Source organism: Panthera tigris, chromosome D1 (genome assembly GCF_018350195.1).
Source record: "Panthera tigris isolate Pti1 chromosome D1, P.tigris_Pti1_mat1.1, whole genome shotgun sequence".
NCBI lineage: Eukaryota > Metazoa > Chordata > Mammalia > Carnivora > Felidae > Panthera > Panthera tigris.
In genome coordinates, this window is record NC_056669.1 from 7092407 (window position 1) to 7117383 (window position 24977).

General features: G+C 43.5%; 1 protein-coding gene across 2 annotated transcripts in view; it reads right to left on the reverse strand.

Annotated features, from left to right (window-relative positions):
- Positions 1-4532: 4532 nt before the first annotated feature.
- The window catches only part of EXPH5 (exophilin 5), a 76387-nt gene continuing 55942 nt past the window's right edge, over positions 4533-24977 (reverse strand). For both annotated transcript variants that reach the window (XM_015535500.2, XM_042958845.1), the window contains 3 exons: positions 21999-22047; positions 14090-14225; positions 4533-10099 (listed from right to left, as the gene is read on the reverse strand). In XM_015535500.2, the coding sequence (XP_015390986.2) occupies positions 4713-10099; positions 14090-14225; positions 21999-22047 (5572 nt within the window). In that variant the 3' untranslated portion in view covers positions 4533-4712. The remainder of the gene's footprint in view (positions 10100-14089; positions 14226-21998; positions 22048-24977) is intronic.

Genomic DNA, 24977 nt, shown 5'->3' on the forward strand with positions numbered 1-24977 from the left:
TTCCATCATATTTTCAGTCATTTCTTTTTTTCTAATTTTTTCTTAATGTTTATTTACTTTTAACACAGAGGGAGAGAGAGATGGAGACAGAGACAGGGACAGAGACAGAGAGAGACAGGCGTGAGCCAGGGAGGGGCAGAGAGAGAGAGGGAGATACAGAATCTGAAGCAGGCTCCAGACTCCGAGCTGTCACCACAGCCCCCAACACGGGGCTCAAACTAACAGTGAGATCATGACCTGAGCCGAAGTCGGAACCTTAACCAACTGAGCCACCCAGGCGCCTCACCCTTTTTTTAATGTTTGTTTATTTTTGAGAGAGAGGGAGAGTGTATGCGTGGATGGGGGAGGGGCCAAGAGAGAGGAGGACAGAGGATCAGAAGCAGGTCTCTGTGCTGATAGCACAGAGCCCAATGCAGGGTTCCAACCCACGAACCGCGAGATGGTGACCTGAGCCGAGTCAGACACTTAACCGACTGAGCCACCCAGGTGCCCCTCGGTCATTTCTCATTGAGTGTGCCGTTGACAGTTTTGGCACAACGAACATCGTAGCAATAAAAATGCTTACGTGTAAGTCCGTCCATACTAGTGCTGCTGTTTCTATTGCAGTGACTTCCCCGGGGTGAATGCAGTGAGTCTGTGTGTTGGTTCCCTCCTGATGTGGCATCTTCCTGTTCATAACAGAGACAGACAGCTGCTCCCATGGCAGTCCAATGCTATGACATGATTTGAGATATTGGTGCTGGAATTTCCACTGAATATCTGTTTTGTCTTCCCTATCAGTGTGTTTGTGAGCAAACTGCAGATGCTTTACAAGGAGGCCTTTTTTCTCTGAGCCAATCTCAAGAGGATTATGTTGTCTACAACTAAAAATCCTGGCTGAACCAATGTACTGTGGTAAATTTTAATAAGACACCGCGCGTATTTAATAAGACACCGCTCTTGGTAAAGAGCCTTTCAGTTGCTTTTCTAGAAAAGACACAAGATGAGTACAAATCTATTGATTTGTTAATGTTGCGTGTCTTATATTTCAACTGGAAAGAACTGTTCAGTTTTCACCAATGCTACTGGGCAATGGATAACCCAACTCCATGGAGCTCCCTCTTCCTCTCAGACAGAGATGCCAGACTTTCTTCATTCCTCCCCTGGTCTGCAACCAGATAGACTGATCTCCCTGTATTGGTTGATTGCTTTTGCAGACGAATGAAAAAGAAGTCAATGTGTTTTTAAAACTCCATATAAGGCTGATCTCATTCAACAACCAGAGAGATTTGTTTGAATGCATCTGGCACCCCCCATCTATCCCTGCCACCTTTTTAGAATTTTTCCTGAAACTTTCACACTTAAAAAATAATCATTTGAGGCTGGGAATTAAAAAAAACAAAAAACAAAAAACAAGTCAAAAGGTGCATCTGCTTAAATCATTTATTTCAACACAGGCGTTGTTTTAAATCTGCACCTTGTCTTGTTAACACTTTTCATGTCTAGAGAAAACGATTGAGAACTGATACATAAAAGGATTCTTTGACATTTTAACATTTTAATAAAAGTGCTTAAGGCTTGCTTGCTTCAGAAACACAGGTGTGCCAATCACAGAGAGCCCCTAAGTGGTAATACATTCACAAACTTGCTTGGAAAGTAACATATTTACATATTTACCCCGTACATTTAAACGGGATATTCTAAAGCATTATCACTACTGTTAACAGTAAACTTAGCAATAACTCCACTTCAACCTTCTAGCATTCCGCAGAGAATACTGCTCTTATGGAGGTGTGAGTTTCTCAATTTTAGTACAGGCACCCGTTTACCTTCTATGCAAAGTTGCTTTTATTCACTTTCTATCAGTCAAAACCTTGTTAGTAGCAGCTGGGAGTTTGATAAGCATCATTGTATTTACAATGTAAAGGGGTAAATCATTTAGAAGGAGGTCTCTAAAAATGGAAACAACCTCATGAAGCCCTATTTTACATAAACTTTACAGGGTACAGTTGAAGTACATTATCTAAACAAGTTAATAATTTAAAGGTACTTCTTAGAACAGATTCCCTCATGATTTACTCCTCCATTTACGTGAATGTTTATTTTAATAATGATTGTATCCTTGAGAAAACAAGTCAGGGGTATAAAAATGACGATTATAAATTACTATAGCTATACCAAAAATGAATATTAAAAAGCAGCAGTCTGTATGTTAAAATACATAGAAATTGGCTGTACTTCTTTAACGAAGCGTTTTTATAAAAGTATAAAACTCCAGAAGGTGCTATTTGTGTGAATTTTCGGATTTCTTGATTCTTGAGCCAGACCAACAGGCAAATAGGGCAATAGTGGTCATCAATTAATTACCTTCGAATTCAAATAGTAGATTCTAGTGCAGAGAAGTAGGACCTCGGGGTAGCTGTTCATCCTCACCTTAACTGACGGTTGCTATAGCCTACACTCAGTGAAAAATAAGGTAACTTCATTTCACCTTTTGTAACATACATGTAAACTCAGAGTATTTACTGAAATAGAGTTTGCAAGCCGATCATTTTTCAAAAACTGAGAAGCTTAATATTAAAATATTAACTCTGAATATCTTAAAAATTACATGGAAAACTTAAGTCATGGTTTATGAAAATTTCACTTAAATAATCAGATAAATACAAAAAGGGGAAAGGCAGAATTTACAAACATAAAAAAAAGGGATGGAATGTTATTTGCTCTTTACCATACAAATTCAAATATTCAGAACAGTTGACTTAAAATGCTACGATTAGTCTCTTTGAGCTTGGTATTGGTGGGAGCCTGGACTTTAAAACAATTTACAGATTCAGGGAATAGCTTTCATGTTAGTTACCACATGTTTACTGGTTTTGAGAGTCCCGGAAATGATGTAAACTAGCTGTGGCATGTTGCTTCCGGGCAAAGCAATGGTTACGAGGATAATAATAATATAGTTCTTTCTTGCATTTCTATCAGTTCCAGATCTCGGTTTGCTTCACCAGCACTACCATTATCCTTAATTTACATGGATGAAACAGACTAGGTGAGAAAAATGGAGAATAAAGTTAGGCCAGGAAGCAAATATAAACCAATCAAAATGAAAACCACTCCCACTGACCCTCATAGTATGAAAATCCCAGATGGCATTGCTTTCTGTAGTTCTAATCAATTATCTTCACTGCCATCTACTGGTGTTGATCCTGTTAGGAGAGAAAGTTCCAGAAGTTCTGCCTGGCAACTAAAGAGTTAGAAATCAAGTTATCAGTATGAGATGTATTTAGCCTAGATAAATTATTGAGAGAATCCTAGCGACAAGCCCTTAGAAGCTCTGCCTTATAATTCCCCATGGGTTTGGTAAATGATCCTGCAAAGAAGACTGAATCCCAGGGCGTCTGATCTGACTCAGCAGCATTTGAGGGGCTTGGCCAGTGCTCCCGCTGGATATTCATGACAAGAACATGCACAGAAAAAAAAAAAAAAGTGTTCTATCCTGCAAATAAAAATAGAGAAACGGATTGTCCTGGAGAAATGAGAAAAACCAGCTGAGGAGAAAGCTGCAGTGAGGATAAGCCAGTCTCATGACAGACGTCTACGTACCTGCAGGCCCAGTCATGCTCCCTTCCTAAGCACAGTCTGTGGCCAAGCCACCTTCTGCACCAGCGTGTTGCCTAGTCTGAGTCTCATCGACTAGATTAAAATTCAGCCCTTAGGGATGCCTGGGTGGCTCAGTGGGTTAAGCGTCCAACTTCGGCTCAGGCAGTGATCTCATGGTTCCTAAGGTGGAGCCCTGCATCGGGCTCTGGGCTGACAGCTCAGAGCCTGGAGCCTGCTTCAGATTCTTTGTCTCTCTCTCTCTCTGCCCCTCCCGCGCTTGCACTCTCTCTCTCAAAAATAAATAAATGTTAAAAAAAAATTTTTTTTTTAATTCAGTCCTTAACAAGTCACCCAGACCGTACCAACGTCTTCAAAGGTATTGCCAGGAGTACTCATATTTTTTGGTTTGAAAGGGATTCAGCTCCTCTTCTGTAACCTCAACAAATACATCAAACATCTGCTCCCTGGCTTCACTATGGATATAACACCATGCCCTTGTGAAAATTTCCTTATCTTTGTTTGAAAGAAAGAAAAAAAAACCCTAATCCTTCTAAATGCTGATGAGTCAAACAGGATGATAATATTTACTCCATTGTCATCATCCCTACATTTTTTTTAATGTCCTGAATATAGGGCATGGATTGGAAGAGGCCATACAGAATTTTCTGGTTGTTCTGGGTAATTAATAAGTTTTGTGTACGCCTGGGACACTAGGGTTATAAATGACAGTGAAAGGTGTAAAAAAAAGTTAGGGAGAAAGTAAAGCAGAAAGCCAAAATTGGATAGTGAATTAGAGATGAAGTGGAGGGAGGGGAGAAAGGCTCAGAATGAATATATATATATATATATATATATATATATATATATATATATATATATATATATAAAACGGCAGAGAACCCCCCCCAAAACAAGAATTCATTTGTTCTAGAATTTAGGAAGCATATAATGCTTATATATGTTTATATATTATAGAGTGGGGGGAAAAAAAGAGAATCTGGGTAGTTTCAGAGCAGGTGCTGCCCACACTAGATCTTTTTTATATGTGTCCTTCTCAAGGGCATACACATGTACACTTGATTTCCATTACAAACTTTTGGTGGAAAGGTTATATGCATGTTACTGAAGAAGCCTCACAGTTCTGACTCTTTGTCATTTTCATCCAGATAGTATTCGTCATCCGTGGTTGTGTCCGTGTCACAATCTGAGTCTACTGGAGTCTTTTCATAGATACAAAGTGGTGCGCCTGGAGATAAGGCATCTTCCGGCATCTGGCCGCTAGGAGAATCTGAGCTTGGTAGCTCTGTTGGCTGAGGATGGTTAATTACATCATCTTTCAGGAAGCCGGGGTTCTTAAGAAAACTTGGTTTCCATAATCTTCCTTGTGTGAGTGACCTCTTTACATTCTCCAAGAAAGCCAACTGTTGTTCTTTCCCAAAAATTCCATAGTCAATAGGTCTAGATATAGATGTTGCAAACTTGGGCCCCATTTTTGTTCTGCCGCCACCCAAAATCCGGTTTTCATTTCCATCACAGGAGGAAAGCTCAGAAAAGGAACTGAATCTTCGACTGTATCCGCTGTTGCCAGAGAATTCATCCCCAAGGGTCAGTTCACTCAGGGCATTGTCAATAGAAGTGCTCTCAGAAAAATGGCGCCCCCTGACCTTTGGAGGATGACTTTTGCGTACCAGATCACCGTGCACATTGATGCTTTTTAAACTGTTTGAACGATAGGGGTGCAGTTCAGGTCCCCACTCCAGAGATGAAGCACTTCTTTGTTGTTGCTGATAACTGGCCAATGGAATGCTTAATCTAGATTTCTCTGTAGGCTCCAAAGGAAAAGGAGGGTTTATTCTTCTCTGATGGTCAGAGAAGTCTGCTTCCCCGAGGTTGGGGAATGTGGGTTGGGCCAAAGTTCTTGACTCTCTTTCCAAAGTCTGAGCTGCTGTTACATCTTTAGACTTCTCATACTTTGGTGATGATTCTGAGATATTTTTATCCCCATTCTGCTGTAGCTGTGAAATGCTGTTAGACTTCGGATTGCTTAAGTGTGTGGAAGCTTCTCTACTGGGTATTACAGGAACCTGGAGAGAGTTCTCTGACTTTTCCACATCCGTTATATCGCAACTCAACCTGCTTTCATTTCTGGACTCTATGGACTTTGGAGTAGGCTCAGGGGACGGCAGGTTGCACTCGGCCGTGCCAAGAGATAAGCTGCCAAAGCCAGAACTGTTCCCACTTTGGGGGAAGATAGTAGCTACGTGTCTTCTGGGGCTTAAATCTTTAGCTGGGAATTTTCTACTTGCTTTGGACATGGCTGCCAATCTGTGTTTAACTACGGATCTGTTTTTCCCTTTTTCTGGGTCATCCAAGCTGGTTTTCTGTTTACTGTTTCCTCCAGGAAATGAAGGTTGATCCCATGCCAACTTTAGCATTTCATCTTCAGCCTTGCTGTTCTCTGTCATGCTTATCTCCTGACTCCTTGGAGGTAGCTCTCTGGGTTCAGACTGCAAACTATCTAAATCTGGTTCACCTGAACAAGTCCCTTCAAAAAGCTGTAGTTTATGCAAAGCTGGAGTAAGAGCAAAGACTTGGCTTTCCAAGTCAGAAAGTGGTTTACTAGTCTCTTTTTGGAAATCTGTTCCAATTTCCCCTCTTACTTGACTAGGCTGCAATCCATTGGAACTGCCGTCCGCGATCTCTCTCGGAAGGCCTTCTCCAATTCCAGGAGCTGTGATGGCTATCCTAGTACCTACACATTCCCCGGAACTTCTTCCATTTTGGGAACTTCCAACATTCTCTTCTGAATGGGCTGGGAGATTAGAAGGACCACTGTTGCCCGATTTACTGGATTGCTGACAGTTTTCAGCTTTCTCTTCTGTAACTTTTTTTTCCTGAAGCATTGATGAAGGAGGCAGAGTTTCGCTTTGTGATCTTTTCCCTCTCTCTTTTCTGCTCTCTGAATCACCTAGGGGTGTTTTAGCGAAGTTATCTGGGGAAATCCCTCCAGTTTTAGATTCTCGTTTATGAAGAGAAACACGTGCCTCAGTAGAATCCACTTCCTGTAATGTTGGTTCTGAGGGCCAAAGGCTTGGTAATTGTGAAACGGTCATATTTTCACTGGTGTGAGAAAGACAGTGGGTCTTCTCCTGAGCAGAGGTGACCAGCATCTTTAGACCTTCAGATGAAGGTGTTCCTGACTGCTCTTGGGTAGAATAATTTAGCTTTTCTTTCTCAAAAGCATTGGGAAAGGTTTCAGTCTCCACTTTAGTTGATTCCGTAAGTGAATCGATATATCGTGTATACTTTTCAAGAATGTTAGAGAATTTTTTGCTGTATTTCCTTGGTAGAGTGTAATATACTGAAACCACCTCAAGACATTTTACATTATCTTCATCGCCAGAAACAGAAAACGTACTAGTGGTCTTAAATTTACGTAACGTTTTCCCACTTTCTTTTCTTGACGCGTCTGAAGAGAAAGGCAGAGGGTCTTCGTTTGAAAGGGAAAATAGGCCTGTCCCGGAGGCAGCAATTTTACCATCCTTTTCAGTGCATTCTGGAAAGTATTGCTTTTGGTGGTGTCTTTTTGGCCAAGACAAATCGCTAACAGGTGAATTATTTTCCAGAGGGCTAATGATCGCCTCCCAAGGTTTTAGTGTTACAGCAGAATCATCTGTGTTTGAGACCAAGCATTCTTCTCTTTTGTCTCTCCCATCTGAGGCATCTGGTACCCCTGAGGGACATGACACGGCCCTCTTGATGAGGAACGGAAGTGGTCCTTTTCTAACAGAAGCAAACCCAATGTTTTTCAGGTTTGTCACCTTCTCTGTGGCTTCAGGTGCTACTGGGACCGAGTCTGACACTGCTTTGGAACATTTGCTTTCTGACTCAGAAGAAGTGGGACCGAATTTGTTCAATGTATACTTCCCTGCTGGGTGTTCCACATTATTTTTGACTTGGAATGGAAGTGGTTCATTCCTACACGGAGAAGCCATTATCTTACTTTCCGACTTCCTGTTATTGATGAGAAATCTGGCTGATTTCGTTGGTGAGGTGCAGGAAGTCGTGTGAACTTCAGGAGGCTTGGAATTGCTTTGATTCATCTCCATGGAGCTACTGTTATCACTGGTGGGTGCTGATCTCCTTTCCATTTTGCTTAACTTCTCCAGAGAGGCTATGCGTCGCCTTACTTTTCCTTTTCCTTTCCCATCCTTGAAAGGAGAGGGAGAACGCCATTTGGCAACATCAACTGCCTCATTGTGTACAAGTACACACTCATCGTTACGCTTTGGGTTTTCTGAGGGGCTTAGGGCAAACTGATCACTTTGGTCCTTGCTATCATTGTCCTTTTGTGCTCTTTCTCCCGGAGATGGATCCTTGCCCGAAGGACTTTTCCTGGAGAACACTGTTGTTGAAGGAATCGCCGGAGTGTCAAGGAAAGAATTATTCGATGGTGAGGAGCCAGGTAGTATACCCGATGACAGATCTGAAGAATCGCGTGGGATCTTACGACGAGCAGCTGGTTTGCTACAGTTGGTGGAAGGACTTGTGGTACCTTGTTCTTCCTTGGTATCTGAAATAGCAGGCTTTTCTGCAGACTGTGCCTTTTGACCATCAGCAGGTCCAGAGCTCCAGTGGTTATTTTTAATAATGCCTGAAATAGCTTCAGTACTTGCTCTTACTTCCTGGTGACAACCTTGATCTGGGCTGGGCCAAGACGCTGTTGTGCGTTCCTGAACGAAAGCAAGGGAAGTTGCTGAGCCAAGTTTTCTGTCCCCCGTGTGATTCTTATCTTTTTTAAGTTCATTGGAACGCTCTCTGTGTGATATATGAATTTTGGGGCTCTCTTTCCTGGAAATGACTCCAGGTGACCTCTTTGAACTTACTGTGGTAGATGCATTAAAAGCAAACCCTTTGCCCTCGGCTGAGTCCTGGGAGAGGGGATTTTGAACATCAGAGGCATGGTTAGAGGTTACTGTCTGTGAGACCGGTTGGGGGACTTCACTTGTCATGTGTGTCCGGTCCATCTTGTGTAGTTGTTTGTCTTCTTCCCGAAGAGATTCCTTCAAGACTTTCTCCTTAGTCACTTGTGTGACCAAGATACTGGGTGGGCTTTCAGTAAGAGGTGGAGAATCGACCGAATCGCTCTTGGTCACAGTGACTTCCGTATAGCTTTTTATTGGCAGAGAGGCAGGCTTAATTTTGTGCACAGCAACTGTGGGATCCTGAAAGCTCGGCCTCTGAGGGTTCCCTCTGTCATCGGGAATCGGGGGGAAGGAGGTGCTGAATGAGTATGCTAGAGTCGTCTGAGTATTTCCAAACGAGTAAGGTTCTTTGTCCAGGTGTACTTCTGTAGGAGGACCGCCCTGTTGGCATGCTGACCTGCCAGATGTGCTGTGATAGCTGGGACCCGTCCCAGGGCAAACGTTTGGCATGCTGAAATGAGTCGTCTGGCTCTCATTGCCTCGCGACACCTCCGTGCTCTCCAGTGTGGTTGTCTGAGAGTCAAACTGCCAGAGATGTGGCTCTTCATGACCTCTGAAAATATTTGTTTTGTAACCAGGAGAAAATGGTCCCCAGTGTTGAGAGTGAATGCTATGGCTGTGACCAGCTGCTACTTCCATGGATATCATTTCGGAGTCTCTGTGAGAAGTGAATGGATGCCTACTTTGAGGGAAGTCAGACCAGAAAGAATGTTCTTCGTGTTGGCCCCAAAGAGGACTTTGTTTAAATCTCTGTTCCCTGTTTCGTCCAAAGGTATTGCTAGAGAAAGGTCTAGCAAATGGGTGTTCTTGATGGTAGAATGGCATATTTTCTGAGTTCTCAAATGGGTCAGGACTCATTGCATTATCCATGTAGGTGTCTAAATGAACACCTTGGTAAACACTCTGCGAACGGTAAAATTCGTATCTCCTATTCTCCTGAAAACACCTGGGATACACATACTGGTCAGCAGAGTCAATCTCCATCGGTGAAGGTGCCCCCAGGAATTCTTCGTGGCTCTGCCTACCTCCGGAAGTATCTGATCTATTCCATATAATGGATGATAAAGGAGTTCTCTTGGGGCTCTGCTGGTGTCTTGGTGGTATAAATCCACTCTTGTTCTGAGTTATTGTTGGAAAATGTAAGCTTCTTGTTGTGAAATATATTGTAGCCGGTGAAGTTGATGGCTGCCTGCTGTCGAAACACAGAGAAGTACTACCGAAGCTATTCTTTTGCACGTAATCTTCTTTTGAGAGTCTGGGCTCCCTTGTCCTGTACATATCATAAATTGTTTTTGTTCTAGGAGAAAAGGTTTTAAAACCTTCCCTAGGGGTTCCTGGTCTTAGGATGTCATAGATGGACATATTAGAAGCTCCATTATGGTGGTTTTGGTACCTTCCCGTGATATTTCCGTGCGTGTTCCCCCTGGAGTAAAAATGACTGCACTGTGCTCTTGATCCATAGTTGAGAGGTGCTGTGGTATTCCCTGAGCTTGGACATTGTTCCTGAGCCAGTTTATTATCCAAGTCGTCTAAAACTGAAAGGAGAATATGAGTCAGGTTTGGTTTTTTGTTTTTTTTTTGTATGAGATTTTACAGTCTAATAATAATGAGTTTTTGAGGTCCTTCTTCAAGAAATAAAATCATTTATTATTTAAAAAAAATTTTTTTAATGTTTATTTTTGAGAGACAGAGAGAGCATGAGTAGGGGAGAGGCAGAGAGAGAGAGAGAGGAAGACACCAAATCTGAAGCAGGCTCCAGGCTGCGAGCTGTCAGTACAGAGGCCCGATGCAGGGCTCGAACCCACGAACCATGAGATCATGACCCAAGCCAAAATTGGACGCTCACCCGACTGAGCCACCCAGGAGACTCTTTATATAAATGTGGTGACATTAATTTAGATTATGTTTTTAAGAGACTGTGACTTTTACAAGGTTGTGGTAGAAGTTTCTTTTTTCACGCTTTTCCAAATCATACTTTTTCAAAACTAACCTTCCACGATGCCTTAAGAACATAAAGCTACATTTTTGTTTTCTAACCACAACATTTTAATTGTGGTGTTTTTACTTTTTAGCTCATCTTTTGTGTCACTAGGGTAGCTAAGATATTTCCCACCATGCTTACCTCAGAGGACTGCAATAAGAATGAGAGTCTATAAATAACACGTGATTTCTTAGTTGTACTGTTAAGCAAATGGCACTACTACCAAAAGCTTAAGCAGGTAATTTATAAACACACTTTATAAAATTTATAGGAGCACCCGGGTGGCTCAGTCGGTTAAGCGTCCGACTTTGGCTGAAGTCATGACTTCACAGTTCGTGAGTTCCAGCCCCGCGTTGGGCACTGTGCTGACAGCTCAGAGCCTGGACCCTGCTTCCAATTCTGTGTCTCCCTTCTCTCTGCTCCTCCCCCCACTCATGCTCTAGCTCTCTAAATAAATCAATAAATACATAAATAAATAAAAATTTAAAAAATTTATAAACATTCTTATTTGGATGGATTTGAGCAACATATAAAATTTAGAGTTCTATACAATATTGTTAAATGATATGCTCATGGTCGATTGTTTTTTTCCTGGAAAAATTAAGACCCATTATCACCCCTACAATATTGTACTTTCTATGTGTCAGGCCCAGTTCTAAACACTTAATTTATTAACTCATTAAATCCTCACATAACCTTATAAGATTGGTACTATTACTGTGCTTGTCTTATAAATGAGGAAACTGAGGCATGAACAGATTCCGTTGCTGGGGACACACAGCTAGTAAGTGGATCCAGGCAGTCAGTCTCCTGGGTCTGCACAATGCAGCGCCTGTGCCATAAAAGCTCGCTTTTCATTCTTTCTTTCAGTGAACTATAAAGATGATTTCACTATAAGCTCATAATGTTACAAGGATTTGAAGTCGCTGCCGTTAAGCAATGTTTGCTCCTGTTTCTCTCAATGGCAAGGTCAGAGGGCGGTGTCCATGTCAGAGTTCAGTGACCTCTTCATAACACAGAGGACCTAGGGCAATCTGAGCCCCAGAGATCATGCTTACAAGGACCACAGGTTCTGTGTCTTTGAATTGTGTTTATTTAATCATATTTGACCTCTTTTCCTCAATAAAAACCTCTCAGAATTTAAATAGAACCATAATTTTTTAAGGTCTCAAGATTCCCTAAGGGCCATCCTATAGTGGATATACTTTACCACATTCATGTTCCAATAAATACAAACACATAGATTATGTGTTTATTGAAGAAATGTTCATTAATGAGAATCAAAAGTTGTCTGAGAAATAAGTTATGGGATTATTTAAGCTGCTGGAGAAGTCATACCTTTCTTCCTCTGTTACATAAAATGATACATTCTCTCCTTGGTTATTTAAAATTATTTGTCATTAAAAAATTTGATTTGGGGGCACCTGGGTGGCTCAGTCGGTTAAGCGTCTGACTTCGGCTCAGGTCATGATCTCATGGTTTGTGGGCTCGAGCTCCGCGTCGGGATCTGTGCTGACAGCTCAGAGCCTGGAGCCTGCTTTGGATTCTTTGTGTCTCTCTCTCTGTCCCTCCCACCTCAAAAGTAAATAAATAATCATTTAAAAATTCTGATTTTTAACTCTGCAGTGACAGAGTCAGTATTTGTGAACATATGTGGGATGTATCTGCGGACATGTCAACTAGGTTAAGGCAGGTACTGAAGAGAGTTTTGATGTTCTGGATTTTCCCCACCCTATTTTATTTGTAAGCTGGTGCTATTTAAGTATGCACAGCCAGCAGAAGAACTAATCTTGAGCATTAAAGATCTATAACTAAGGAATTCTTCAGGGAATCATCCTGAAATAAAAAAATGAAGGAAGAAAATTATCTCCAGTCTCTGAAATAATTCCATATATCTACACACACACAAATCAAACAGTGCCAAACCGTAAGGTGAGGCAAAAAGGAAACAAAACTATGTAATGAGTAAAAATCCGTCTTTAAAACAAATTGTAATAAAATGTCTCTGATTTCTGTTCTCTGTTTCCAGCTGTTCGTAGTTTTTTTCCCCTTAAAGTCTTTTGCTGCCTACAAGGGCAACATATATATGGTAAATAACAGAAAATAGAGGAAAGTATAACAAAAGAGGTGAAATCACCTGGAATCCTCCCCAGTTATAACACCTCTTAACATCCCCAGAGAAAGCTTCTAAATTGTTCAAAGCCACTTATAATCCCAAGTAGTGCTGTTTTATTCATTACTCTTGAGGTAAAAAAAAAAAAAAAAAAAAAAAAAAAAAAAAAAATCTGTGTTTCCTCTTTATTTTCAGAGAAGACAAATCATTTTTTTTCATTCTGTAAACAGTAGCTCTCCTGTACTAGCGAAAGCTGTGTTTTGGAACAGAGATTTTCCTCTGGGCTTCTTTTCTCTGAAGCAAGTTCTGTGCCAGGAGCCATCTTACTGAAAGGCTGACCCCCTAGCTGGACATCCCTCACTGACCACCCCACCTGTCCCAACTACAGAGCCCTTGCCTTTGCCAATCGGATTTAGTTCCTCGGGGTGAAGCTGGTGAATGACTTCAGAGTTCACTTTTAGATGCCCAGCCTTATTTTTGATACCGAATAACTTATGCAAAGAGAAGCCATGCTTGGGGCACCTGGGTGGTTCAGTCTGTGAAGCGTCTGACCTTGGCTCAGGTCATGGTCTCATGGTTCATGAGTTCAAGCCCCGCATTGGGCTCTGTGCAGAGACTGGAGCCTGCTTCAGATTCTATGTCTCCCTCTCTCTCTGCCCCTCCCCTGCTCACGCTCTCTCCCTCTCTCTCTCTTTCTCAAAAATAAATAATAAACATTAAAAACATTTTTAAAAAAGGAGCTATGCTTATATAATAATAACATTCATGTGCATGTAGTTACTTTTGGAATCTGTTTCAGTCTTTATTGTCATCTGTTGTACAAGACTAATTGTTCAACAACAGATTTCACCACTGTGCCTTTAGGTACTGATTGGGAACAATAAACGTCTGTTAGGAACAGTACTTTATAGACATATTTCCTAAAAAGGCATTTCCTTTTACCGGAGGTTAATATTAAACATTACTCTCACTCCACAGATTTATCAGCCTTGGTCTGGGCATATTTGTCTAGATTATATTCAAATATAAGATTCTTTAATATTTGTGTTAATAGCAGATAACAGGTACACCTGGGTGGCTCCGTTGGTTGAGCATCCCACTCTTGATTTTGGCTCAGGTCATGATCTCACGGTTTGTGAGACTGAGCCCCACAATGGGCCCTGTCCTGTCAGCACACAGCCTGCTTGGGATTCTCTCTCTCCCTCGCTCTCTCTGCTCCTTCCCTACTCTCGCTCTGTCTCTCGAAAATAAATAAATAAACATAAAGCAATACAATAAATAGCATAACGGCCTCCTCTTCAGATAAGGTAAATAAAAGGATTTCAAAAATAAAGTACAGGGTATGATATGTTTCGAGCATTTTAATACAAACTGTAATCACTATTTGCTTTAGCGCAGGGAGTCCCAAGGCAGTTCAATGCATAGACTTACCTTGGAAAAACTCGTTTTCCAGCTGTGAAGCATCCCAGGGAGGCATACCACTTCCCTCCCTCATGCCTGCTCGCCCGGGGACAAAGACACTGTCAGCCGGTCGATTTTCCACAGATGAACTGTATATTTTGGCCTGCTAATTTTAAAACAGAAAATGCAAGATTATTTGTGGACCTTCCCTAGCCAGAACACTCACGTGTCTCCGCAAAAATTTCCCAAAACGTAAAGTCTAAGGACCACACATCAATTTTTCTAACACTGCTTTCTCAACGTACAGTGTTTCATTGTTTCTGTCATTTGCAAGTGATCACAAACTTCTCTGTACCTACACTAATGGTTTTTAGTATGAGTCTGCAAGCAATTATTGAGCGTCTGTCTGCCAAACACTCCTACAAACTTACACAGCACCACACAAATCTTAGGGAGCGTCCTGGAAAACAGTGAAGAAATCGACCTCTTGAATTGGGAGTGTGGTCTTCATGGCCCCAGTGGCTGGAATTTTAGATTTAACACCGTCCTCAGGTCTGTCAAGAGCTGGCTACCTGAAGCTTGTAGTGGACCTTAAGATTTGTGAACTTGCATTTAGAGGAAAACAAAAAGTATTTCTATCCATAGCGTTCATGCAGAATGGCAGAACCTCCCGGACAGACATAAGGAACTGATTAACGGTGCTCTCTGAATCAAAGGCGCTACAAAGTATGACCTTATAAATGGTTGGTTTTTTTCTGAAACACCATTGCTGGTTCTACAGGGTTTAGGAGGATGATGTAGAGCTAATGATGTTTTCCTTTCTTTACAGCAACTGTTTATCTTGATATATTTTAATTTTTTAAATTTTTACTTATTTTTGAGAGAGAGAAAGAGGGAGAGAACGAGTGTGGGGTAAGGGCAGAGAGAGAGGGGGACACAGAATCCAAAGCAGGCTCCAGGCTCTGAGCTGTCAGCACAGAGCCCGATGCAGGGCTCGAACTCACCATGAGATCATGACCTGAGCGGAAGTCAGACGCTTAACTGACCGAGCCACCCAGGCGCCCCCTATCTTGATTTCTCCAAATCCATCACTACCCTACATTCAAGCTTAATTTGTCTCCCTGACCTTGGGGGATTACCCCCTCCCACAGCTTCACCTTCTTTTACCAAAACACCATTTGCATTTCCTCTGTCACACCATCTCTTCGCCGCCGAGGACTCCGTCTGTAACTCCTTCTGCACCCGTCCCTGAACAAGGCCAGCACTTTCCATTCAGCCACTGTGGTCAGCTCACTCTGCTCCCCAGTCCTTGCTGCTTGGGTGCCTCTTCCCCCCAGGTTTTCTCTTTCCATTTGGTGTTCGCCATTATGTTTCATTTCCCTTGAATGCCCAAGACCAATCTCTAACTTTTCCAAAGCTCCAGCTTTTTTACTTCTCTATCACAGGTCTGTCCAATTCCAAACCCCAGGTTCTCCTGATTTCTATATTCCTCACAATCCAGTATTTTTACTCCTGCTAGTTTCTTCCTCAAGATCTAAATCATTATGTCTTGTAGGAGCCCTGCCCCAATTTCACTGACTTGTGATTTTCAGTTCTATGTGTAATGGAATATACACAGAGATTTATGAATAACAGAGAAACAATCCTGTGATAACTTAGGATGTAGATCATTGGATATAACTTAACACACTAATATAAAATTCAGAAGTAAACAAATATTAGAGGCAAAACAAAACTACAGTAAGATCCCATTTGGAGGTAATATAACCAGAAACTAATCATTCGTGTGGACTACATGCATCTGATTAAGAGAATGGCCGGCATCAGTGTCTCTCAACCATTTTTAACATCCAAACACACTCCAGATTTCCTCTATCTAGACCAGAATACCTTCCTTTTGGCCCCCTGGATCATATGCCTTTTATAATGCAAATTCGTACATAAGTGAAAAATACTTGGACTGAGGGCTCAGGCGAAAATGAACCTTTCAAAGATGGGAGGGATTATCGCCCACTAGAGACCCTGAATATAACTTCCTTCGGTCATACGTCTGCCCGAATCCTCTGCGTCAAGACCAACACTACTCGTCCAACATGTTAAGGATGTTTCCCCTACATAGAGGTACAAATTATATGACTAAGAGAAAATACAGAGAGTTTGTTTACACTCAATTTTAACTCTGCAAGGGTATTTTTTCCAGTGACAAAATGGTTTAAAAAGTCACTCCTAGGGGCGGCTCAGTTGGTTGAGCTCGACTCTTGATTTTGGCTCAGGTCACGATCCCAGGGTCATGGGATCAAGCCCCACATCAGGCTCTTCGCCGAGCATGCAGCCTGCTTGGGATTCATATGCATTTTCTCTCTCTCCGTCTTTCTCTCTGTCTCTAATGTTAGAAAGAAAAAAGTCATGCTAGGCAACGGTAGGTACCAAACACAGAGAAGACTGAACACTATTACTGCTCTATAGATCCCTTTTATTTGAGCTGTGAGTAGTATCATAATTAGTTTTTATTAGCAGCAGCAGCAGCTGGATGGTCTAGGCAATGTGCCTAGCATTTTATACAGGTTACCTTCTTTCATTATCTTAACCACCCGATGAAGTTGGTACTATTATTACGACCCCTTTGAGAAAAAAGAGGTTTCAAGAGGTCAGGTCAATTGATTCAGGTCACACTGGTGGAGGGAAGGATTTCTTCCCAGTCCGTGAGATTCCAGAGCCCAGGCCGAATCACCTGTCTTTACTGTTACATTAGTTTATTAGCACACTCTATCCTAGCTAGAAGCATCTTCTGAGGCCGCTGGGAAGAGGTTTCCTCTTACCTAGAATGGAGGTAAATCCCTCTGGGGCCCAGAGCACACACAGATCCTCAGTCAGGACTCCATCTTGGACTCAGAACCCTCCTCCGAACCACGTTCCGCGCCACGAAGTTGCCATAACAGATGAAGCCTATTTTCCATTCTAGCCTAGACGAGGAGGTTCAAAACACCTCCATGCAGCAAAATCGAGTTGAAATGTTGAACCTTGAATTCCAGCCATTCCTCTCCCCAACTCTCTTCAAGGGCCCTGTGCTCCAAGTTCACTACACACAGTTCTCTAAAATGTCGTGCCCTTCGTCCTAGACCTCCACGTCTCTGCTCTTATCTCGGCCCTCTCCGCTCTCCTCTCAGGAAATGGCAATGCGCCCTTCAGTGTCCAGCTCATCTCTGTTTCTGCAAGCTCTTCTCCCTGGGAAGAATTAGTTATCATCGTGGTTTTACACCCATCATGGTGCATATTATTATACCCATGATATCCTACGGAAGTGTTGACCTTCTTTCCACTTCTACTTTACCACTAGACCTCTCTCCTTCCTGCCTACCACACATTTCAGTCCCCGCCCTGATCCAAGAAACCAAGCATTTGAAGACAAATGGGTTAGGACCCTGTAAGTGGACCACCTTCTAAAATGACTAGTATTCTCCTCTGTATCCTGTGCACCCAGCATAGCATCCATGTGTAAGTGACTCGCTAGTATTTACTGAGCAGAATTCCAACACCTCTCTTCCTGCCATACCTTTTCCCGCTTCTCCAACCCATTTTTGTACAGTCACTCGATACCACCTATCTTATATTTGAGCAAAATCACCCATTTCTTCCGTTTTCAATATACTTTCAAAATATCCTCTCTCATCAGATCCTTAGAACAAATTTGCAAGTGAGGTAGGGATTATCATTCCCATTCTGCAGATGAAACACTGAATCCTGGATAAGTGCCTTACTTAAGTCATATGAATAATAACTGGTGGCACTGGCTACTCACACTCATGTGATCTGACCCCGAACCCTGTTCTTTATGTTGCTGTTTACGGGTATTTTACTCACGTACACGATCCTTATTTAGCTGATAAACCCTGTGGATAAAAACCTTGCTTTAAGCATTCCATGCCCTCCACGTACATGCAGTTAGGGACTGATTTATGGCAGACCAAGGTGGAAAATTACACGTATGAGATTTCTAGTAAATATTACAAAAATTGAGACACCAAATATGTACAGTATTAGGACTCGGAAAAGCACATCTAAGGGAAGAAAGGCTAAGGGTCAAACACATGAGTTCCACCCAGTTCAAAACCCTACTTCTGCCTCTTAATAGTGGCATAACTTTAGACAAGTTACTTAACCTTTCTCTACCTTCGCTTCTTTCTTAGTAAAATGAAGAAATAAGAATGATGATAAGAGTAGCAGCACCCCTCCCCCACTCGTTGGGTGGTGCTGACGATTATGAACTAATCGCTGTAAAACACTTTTGAATGGTGGCCAGCACTTACTGAGTCCTCATTGTTAGTCATCGCTATTTTTCTGGGGTTACAGAGGATTTCCTGGAGGATTCCTGCCAATGCTTATAGTCTAAAGAACTAGAAAAGTATTGGGCGCCTGGGTGGCTCAGTCGGTTCAGCGACCGACTTCTGCTCAGGTCACGATCTCACGGTTTGTGGGTTCGAGCCCCACGTCGGGCTCTGTGCTGACAGCTCAGAGCATGGAGCCTGCTTCGGGTTCTGTGTCTCCCTCTCTCTCTGCCCCTCCCCCACTCATGCTCTGTCTCTCCCTGTCTCAGAAATAAATGAACATTAAAAAAAAATTTTTTTTAAAAAGAACTAGAAAAGTGTTCCAAAGAATTAGACACCAGAGTCCGAAAATGCTGGCTTTTAGGATGTCCGTTACATTCTCAAACACGGTGCATAAAAGAGGCTAAGCAAAATGAGGGCTTTTACTCAACCCAATTCACTCTACTGATATTGTCTTCAATCCTGACATGATGAGACAAACAAACCTTCTGTCACAGAGTAACCTTAGACTATCTGAGAACTTCCTAGGGCGGCCAAACCTGTACAACAGCTGTCGGAGCTGAAGCCTGAGCTCGGTGATATTATCAAACCCCTTGGCAAAGCCAACAGATTAATTTTTCAGAGTGTTCCTGAATGTGTTCTCTGTTTTCTGGCAAAGGCCAAATCCACCAATGCACCGGCAGCTTAGAAGCACTCATTCATTTCTTCTTTCAATTTCTGAGTGCTCAGATTGTGCCAAGCCATGGGGAGAGACAAGAGCGCAGACATGGTCCTGGCCTTGGGGAGCTCATGCTGGCCCGGTGTGCTGAGTACGCGGGCGGTGTGTTGTTGCGGGGGGGGGGGGTGGGGGTGGAAACAGAGCTGGCGTGTCACCTAACATCAGGCCCAGCCAAAATCTGTTCAGAGACGAGGAGTGATCAAGTGGCCAAGGCTATCTGTCTTTGTCTTTTGTCTCAGAAATGGTGACCACTTTGACCCCAGTGTCCTCACCTATAAGGAGATGGCTCTCACTGGGGGAGATCTGCTCCCCAGAGAACACTGGCATGTTTTGGAGATATTTTTGATGGTCACACTTGAGTGGAGGAGAACTATAGGCATTCCCTACCTGTGAGTTTGAACACACGACGGCCCCACAACAGAGAAGGACGCGGTCCAAAATGTCAGTAGTGCTGAGGTTGGGAGAAACTCTGAGCTACAAATCTCTAACCTTCTCTCTAGCTCTAAAAATTCCGTTTTTCTGAGAACCTTGGCTGCTGTTAAGCTGATGAAAATGTTTAAATAGCAGCTCTCTGGGGCGCCGGGTGGCTCAGTCAGTTAAGCATCCGACTCTTGGTTTCGGCTCAGGTCATGATCTTGCAGTTCGTGGGTTTGAGCCCCGCATCAGGCTCTGTGGTGGCGTCCCCTGCTCGCTCACGCTCTCTCTCTCTCTCAAAAATAAGTAAACATTAAAAAAACGTTTAAATAGCAGCTTTAAGTGGAAGGTCATCTAACAACGTAGCACAATCTCCTGTAAAATACCAGAATCCCCTCTGTACCCTTCCTGACAGGCTGCTAACCAAGTGATGGGAAATTTATTACCTAAGCAGCAATGGCCTCAGCAGCAATGGCCAACTTCTAGCCTTTTGCAGGTGAAGGAGATAAGACTTCCATGAATAAGTAATGGAAATCTACACATCACACAAAACCTTTGCTTTAGACAGTTTCATTATTTTTTCTCTCTGACTTCCTTTTTTAATGTGCCATTTATTTTCAAGAGAGAGAGAGAGAGAGAGAGAGAGAGAGAGAGAGAGAGGGAGAGAGAGAGGGCAAGTGGGGGAGGGGAAGAGAGAGAGAGGGAGACACAGAACAAAGCAGGCTGACAGCACGGAGCCTGATGCCGGGCTCGAACTCATGAACTGCGAGATCCTGACCTGAGCTGACGGTTGGACGCTTAACTGACTGAGCCACCCAGGTGCCCCTCTCTCTCCGAATTTTTATAAAAGTTATTAACGGGAGTCAACAATCACTGGCTTCAGTTTCATTTCTTTTCCCAGGTCTTACCCTTTTAGAAGGGTGTGATTCTGAGTAGTGAAATGGTTAAATGCAAGCGGCAATCAAGAGGGCCAGCAAAAGATAACCTATTAATCCTCAGACTGGATTGTCACGTCCTGAGAGTTCCAAATTAGCTCTACTGTTTTCAACCTCCAGGCATTTGCAATTCTTTTTCTTAAATATAATTTATTGTCAAGTTGGCTAACATGCGGTGTATGCAATGTGCTCTTGGTTTTGGGGGTAGATTCCTGCAATTCATTGTTGAGAGTCTCTTAGGGCTTTTGCATTTGCATTTGCAATTCTTTTTGGTCCCTCGTCTGCTTCAGACCCCAACGCTCTCGAACGATAGAGGGAGGTCAGCTCTGAGTACTTCTCCAAGGAAAAGCAGGAGTCCAGAAGCATGCGGGAGCAGGGCTGGAGACATGACCCTTCGGTCCCCTGCTCAGTTAAAGGACAGTCTACCGGTGGTGAGCAACCCTGTGATCATAAGCAAGCAGGGCTTCCGGGCTGACAGAACCCCAGGCATTACTGACTTCTGCCTGTGGACTCCCAGAAACCCAGATCTTCTAATCTCGACTCTACCATTCACCAGTGACCTTGAACATGATCTTCAAGTTCTCTGAACCTCAGTTTCTTCATCTTTCAAATGGGGATAATAATAGTCTACTTTACAGATTTTCTCTGGGGATCAAGCGAAATGATCTACATCAGGTGCCTGGATGATGGCAGCTTCGCAAAGAGAGGGAAGCAGTTATTGGTGCTGGTCATCTGGCCGGGGCTCAAGCATGTAGAGGAGACAGGGCTCGTGTTGTCCACAAAGAGGTAGCATTAGGCTGAAGAAGAAAGGGGACTCTCTTTTAAAAGTTTCTGAAATAAAGAAGCCCTGTTTGTAGGTACTCCTCACTAGAATTCTACCATGCTTTTTGGGAAAAAAAAAAAAAAAAAAAGGCGGGGCACAGGGAGAGAGCGAGAGAAATGTGGGCACTGGTACCAGGACCGCAATAAATTGAAAACTGCCTCTATCCTCCTCCTGCACTCTTGGGGCCTTTCCAACATTCTCTTTCATCGCCCAAACACATGAGTCACACAGTAAGACAGAGGCGCGTGAAGATCAAAAGTTAAGACCATGAAAAAGCGAGACACAAAGACTTACAGCTTCTCCATCTTGCAAGCATGTGAACAGATAAACTGAAGTCTAAGCCCTTGGGGGAGGGTTATGTTGGGTCAGTCCCCCCACGTGAACTTGCTCCAGCCAATCCTCGCTTCCACTCTGAACGCAAATGATGTTGTAAGGGTGGCAGTGAACGCCTCTCACGTCTTCCTCTGCCCAGTGCTTTAGGGATATACAGGGGTGGCCCGTGGGAGAGTGTCAGAGATGCCGCTGAGGGGGTGAGTGGTACACGATGGCCTCAGTCCTGGAAACCTACCACAGTTGGGAAACTTTAAACTCCTTAGGAGAAATCTAAGATGTCTAAGGTCAATGTAAAACTGAGCCAAGGAGAAGCCTATTTACATAGGTGGCCAACGAGGGGGCTCATTAAGGCACAATTCCTGAGCGTAGCGTTTCGCTTCTGGTTACTCACCGTAGCGGTTCGCCTCACAGACACAGAAGGTCCTGCATGGCTGTCACATCTGTGGAAAAAATGTGAAATAATTTCTTTGAACAAGTGCCTCGCTTTCACCAGGAGGAAAATCAATCAACAGTACCTCTGCCGTGATATCTTGGTATCTTGAGAAGATATATTTCTAACGTTCTTTAGGGAGATACTTCTTGGCTAATGCTTGTTGAAAAAACTTCAGAAACTTTTTCCTATGATTGTTTAGGCTCAACGTTTTACATCTTCATATGTCAGGCAGCCAAGAAGAAATTACCTAATACCGGATTTGGATTGGAACGCAGCACAAAGACATAAAAACAAAAATAGTCACACGTGTCGAGCGCTTACTATATGTCAGTGTTCTCGGGCTCTACACGCATGTTATCTCATTTCAATACGTCACTCTTCGGAAGGGGATAGTATGACTGCTGTCATTTTACAGAGAAGTTAGAAGACACTGCCTGATGTACACAGTTAGTCATGAGCTTAGAGCCGGCCACAGGCTCATTAAATCCTGAGCACTCCTTCTTAAGTAAGGCACATGGACTCTTCTTGCAAATGGGAAATAGGTTTCCGTACATTTCTATTTTAAAGAGGGTCAGGGCCAGACACGACAATTCACAAGGGAATCTTTAGAAAGCAAGCCCTGTAAAGGTGGCTTCTGGATGTTTATTTTTATAAAGATGCCTTATTTGGGGCGCCTGGCTGGCTCAGTCAGTTGCACGTTTGACTTTGGCTCGGGTCATGATCTCAGAGTTTGTGGGTTCGGGCCTGGCATCAGTCTCTGTGCTGACAGCTCAGGGTCTGGAGCCTGCTTCAGATTCTGTGTCTCCCTCTCTCTCTGCCCTCCCCCACTCGTGCTACGTGTCTCTCTTTCAAAACTGAATGAACATTTAAAAGAAAAAGGTGCCTTATTTGCTATGAAGCCATCTTGGAAAATAATTATGCTTTTACCGTTTATGTTGCTTCACTCAAATTCAGTAGGTAAAAAATTTACAAGACATGGGTCCCAAACTGAGATTGATTTTAATCTTTTAGATCCATAATCCTGTGCCAAGCTGCGCTCTGCCTGAATTACAGCTCAAGATTTAATAGACGGCAGTGATTCACTGCTCTGTACAAGATGAGGTCCTGTCCTCCCCCAAGAGAACAGCAAAGGGAATCAAGAATTAACAAACAAATTGGGACTTCAGGTCAGATCAGTCAAAACTGGCAAGATGCAGTTTTCTTTTATTTGAACTCCTAGCTGCTTCGTGGTTCCCCAGAGTTGGGCATAAAATCTGGGAGGCCAAACAATGTTTATATGTTAAAGATATCCAAATCAAACAGTAGGAAAGAGTAGATACACAAAGAGAAGAAATACAGTTGAACTGGTATGAAAGGTGGAAAACAGCAGGAGGAAGGGCCCAGAGATGGGAAGGAGCCAGGCCGCTTGGGAACTGGAAAGTAATTCAATCTGCCGGAGCCAAGAGAACATACCAGATCGTGAAGACTCTTTCCAGAGCCCTGGGGGCCGAAGTGCCCACAGAGCACCCACGCAGCTCACCAGCCGGGGCAGGGATATTGTCCCCAAAGAGGGCAGGAGGGAGGATGATGTGACCCATAGGATAGCAGGAGCATGACTGGGATGGAGAGCCACCGACGGTGAGGCGAACTGTGAGTGGGGCAGGGGGTGGGGAGGGGATGCGTGCCCTCCCCCCCGCCCCTCCCCTAATGGTGTGCAAGGCCGAGCGTGGGTGACCTTGTGGATTTGCTGGCCGGGCACAGGACTCAAGTGGCTTGGAGGCACAGAGTCTCTGCACCCACTCCCAGACCCTCCTAAAGGTGAATTCATGTTTCTGATGTGAACAGCTCTCGCTGGCAGAGCGAATAAAAGCAGCAGTGGGGGGCACCTGGGTGGCTCAGTCGGTGGGGCACCTGACTTTGGCTCAGGTCATGATCTCACAGTCCATGAGTTCGAGCCCCGCGTCGGGCTCTGTGCTGACAGCTCAGAGCCTGGAGCCCGTTTCAGATTCTGTGTCTCCCTCTTTCTCTGACCCTCCCCTGTTCATGCTCTGTCTCCCTCTGTCTCAAAAAAATAAGTAAACGTTAAAAAAAATTTTTTTTTAAATAAAAAATAAAAGCAGCAGTGGGGTCACTGGAAGCAAAGCTGGTAAGAGTCCATGGACCCGGCGACTTCATGGGACACGTGGCTACCTCATCTTCTGCATTTGCTCGCAAGCCCTCCTGATGCCCTATCTTCAAGATCTCTCACATCCAACCCCACGTCTCTAGCTCACTCACTCTGCCGACTAAACTATCATTTCTCTCCTAGACTCTTCTCCATCCTTCACACTACCCACAGAGATCTGTCTAAAACGCAAATGTGATCATATCAATCCCCTGCTTAGCATCTTACAGGGTATTATCCAAAATCTTCACTTGACACAAGACTCTTTTATCTGATGAGCCTCCTAGACCACCCCTCACCTTTCAAGCCTTATTGCCCCGCCCTCCAGTCATCTGTAGGTACCTATATGCTAGGCTTACCAAATTTATTTCACTTCCATAAAATCTTCTCTTGTCTCTATACCTTTGCAGATACCATTCAGAAATTCTCACTCAGTAGATTAGAGTGTGGCTCAAGAATATTATTTTTAAAGGGGCACCTGGGTGTCTTAGCCAGTTGGTTAAGCATCCAAGTCTTGATTTCGGCTTAGGTCATGATCCCAGGGTCATGAGATCGAGCCCCACACGTTGGACTCTGCACCGAGTGTGGAGCCTGCTTGGGATTCTTTCTCTGTCCCCCTCCCTCTGCCCCTCTCCTGCTCGCTCTCTCTCTCTCTCTCTCTCTCTCTCTCTCTCTCAAAAACAAACAAGGAAGGGGCGCCTGGGTGGCTCAGTCGGTTAAGTGTCCGACTTCAGCTCAGGTCACGATCTCGCGGTCCGTGAGTTCGAGCCCCGCGTCGGGCTCTGGGCTGATGG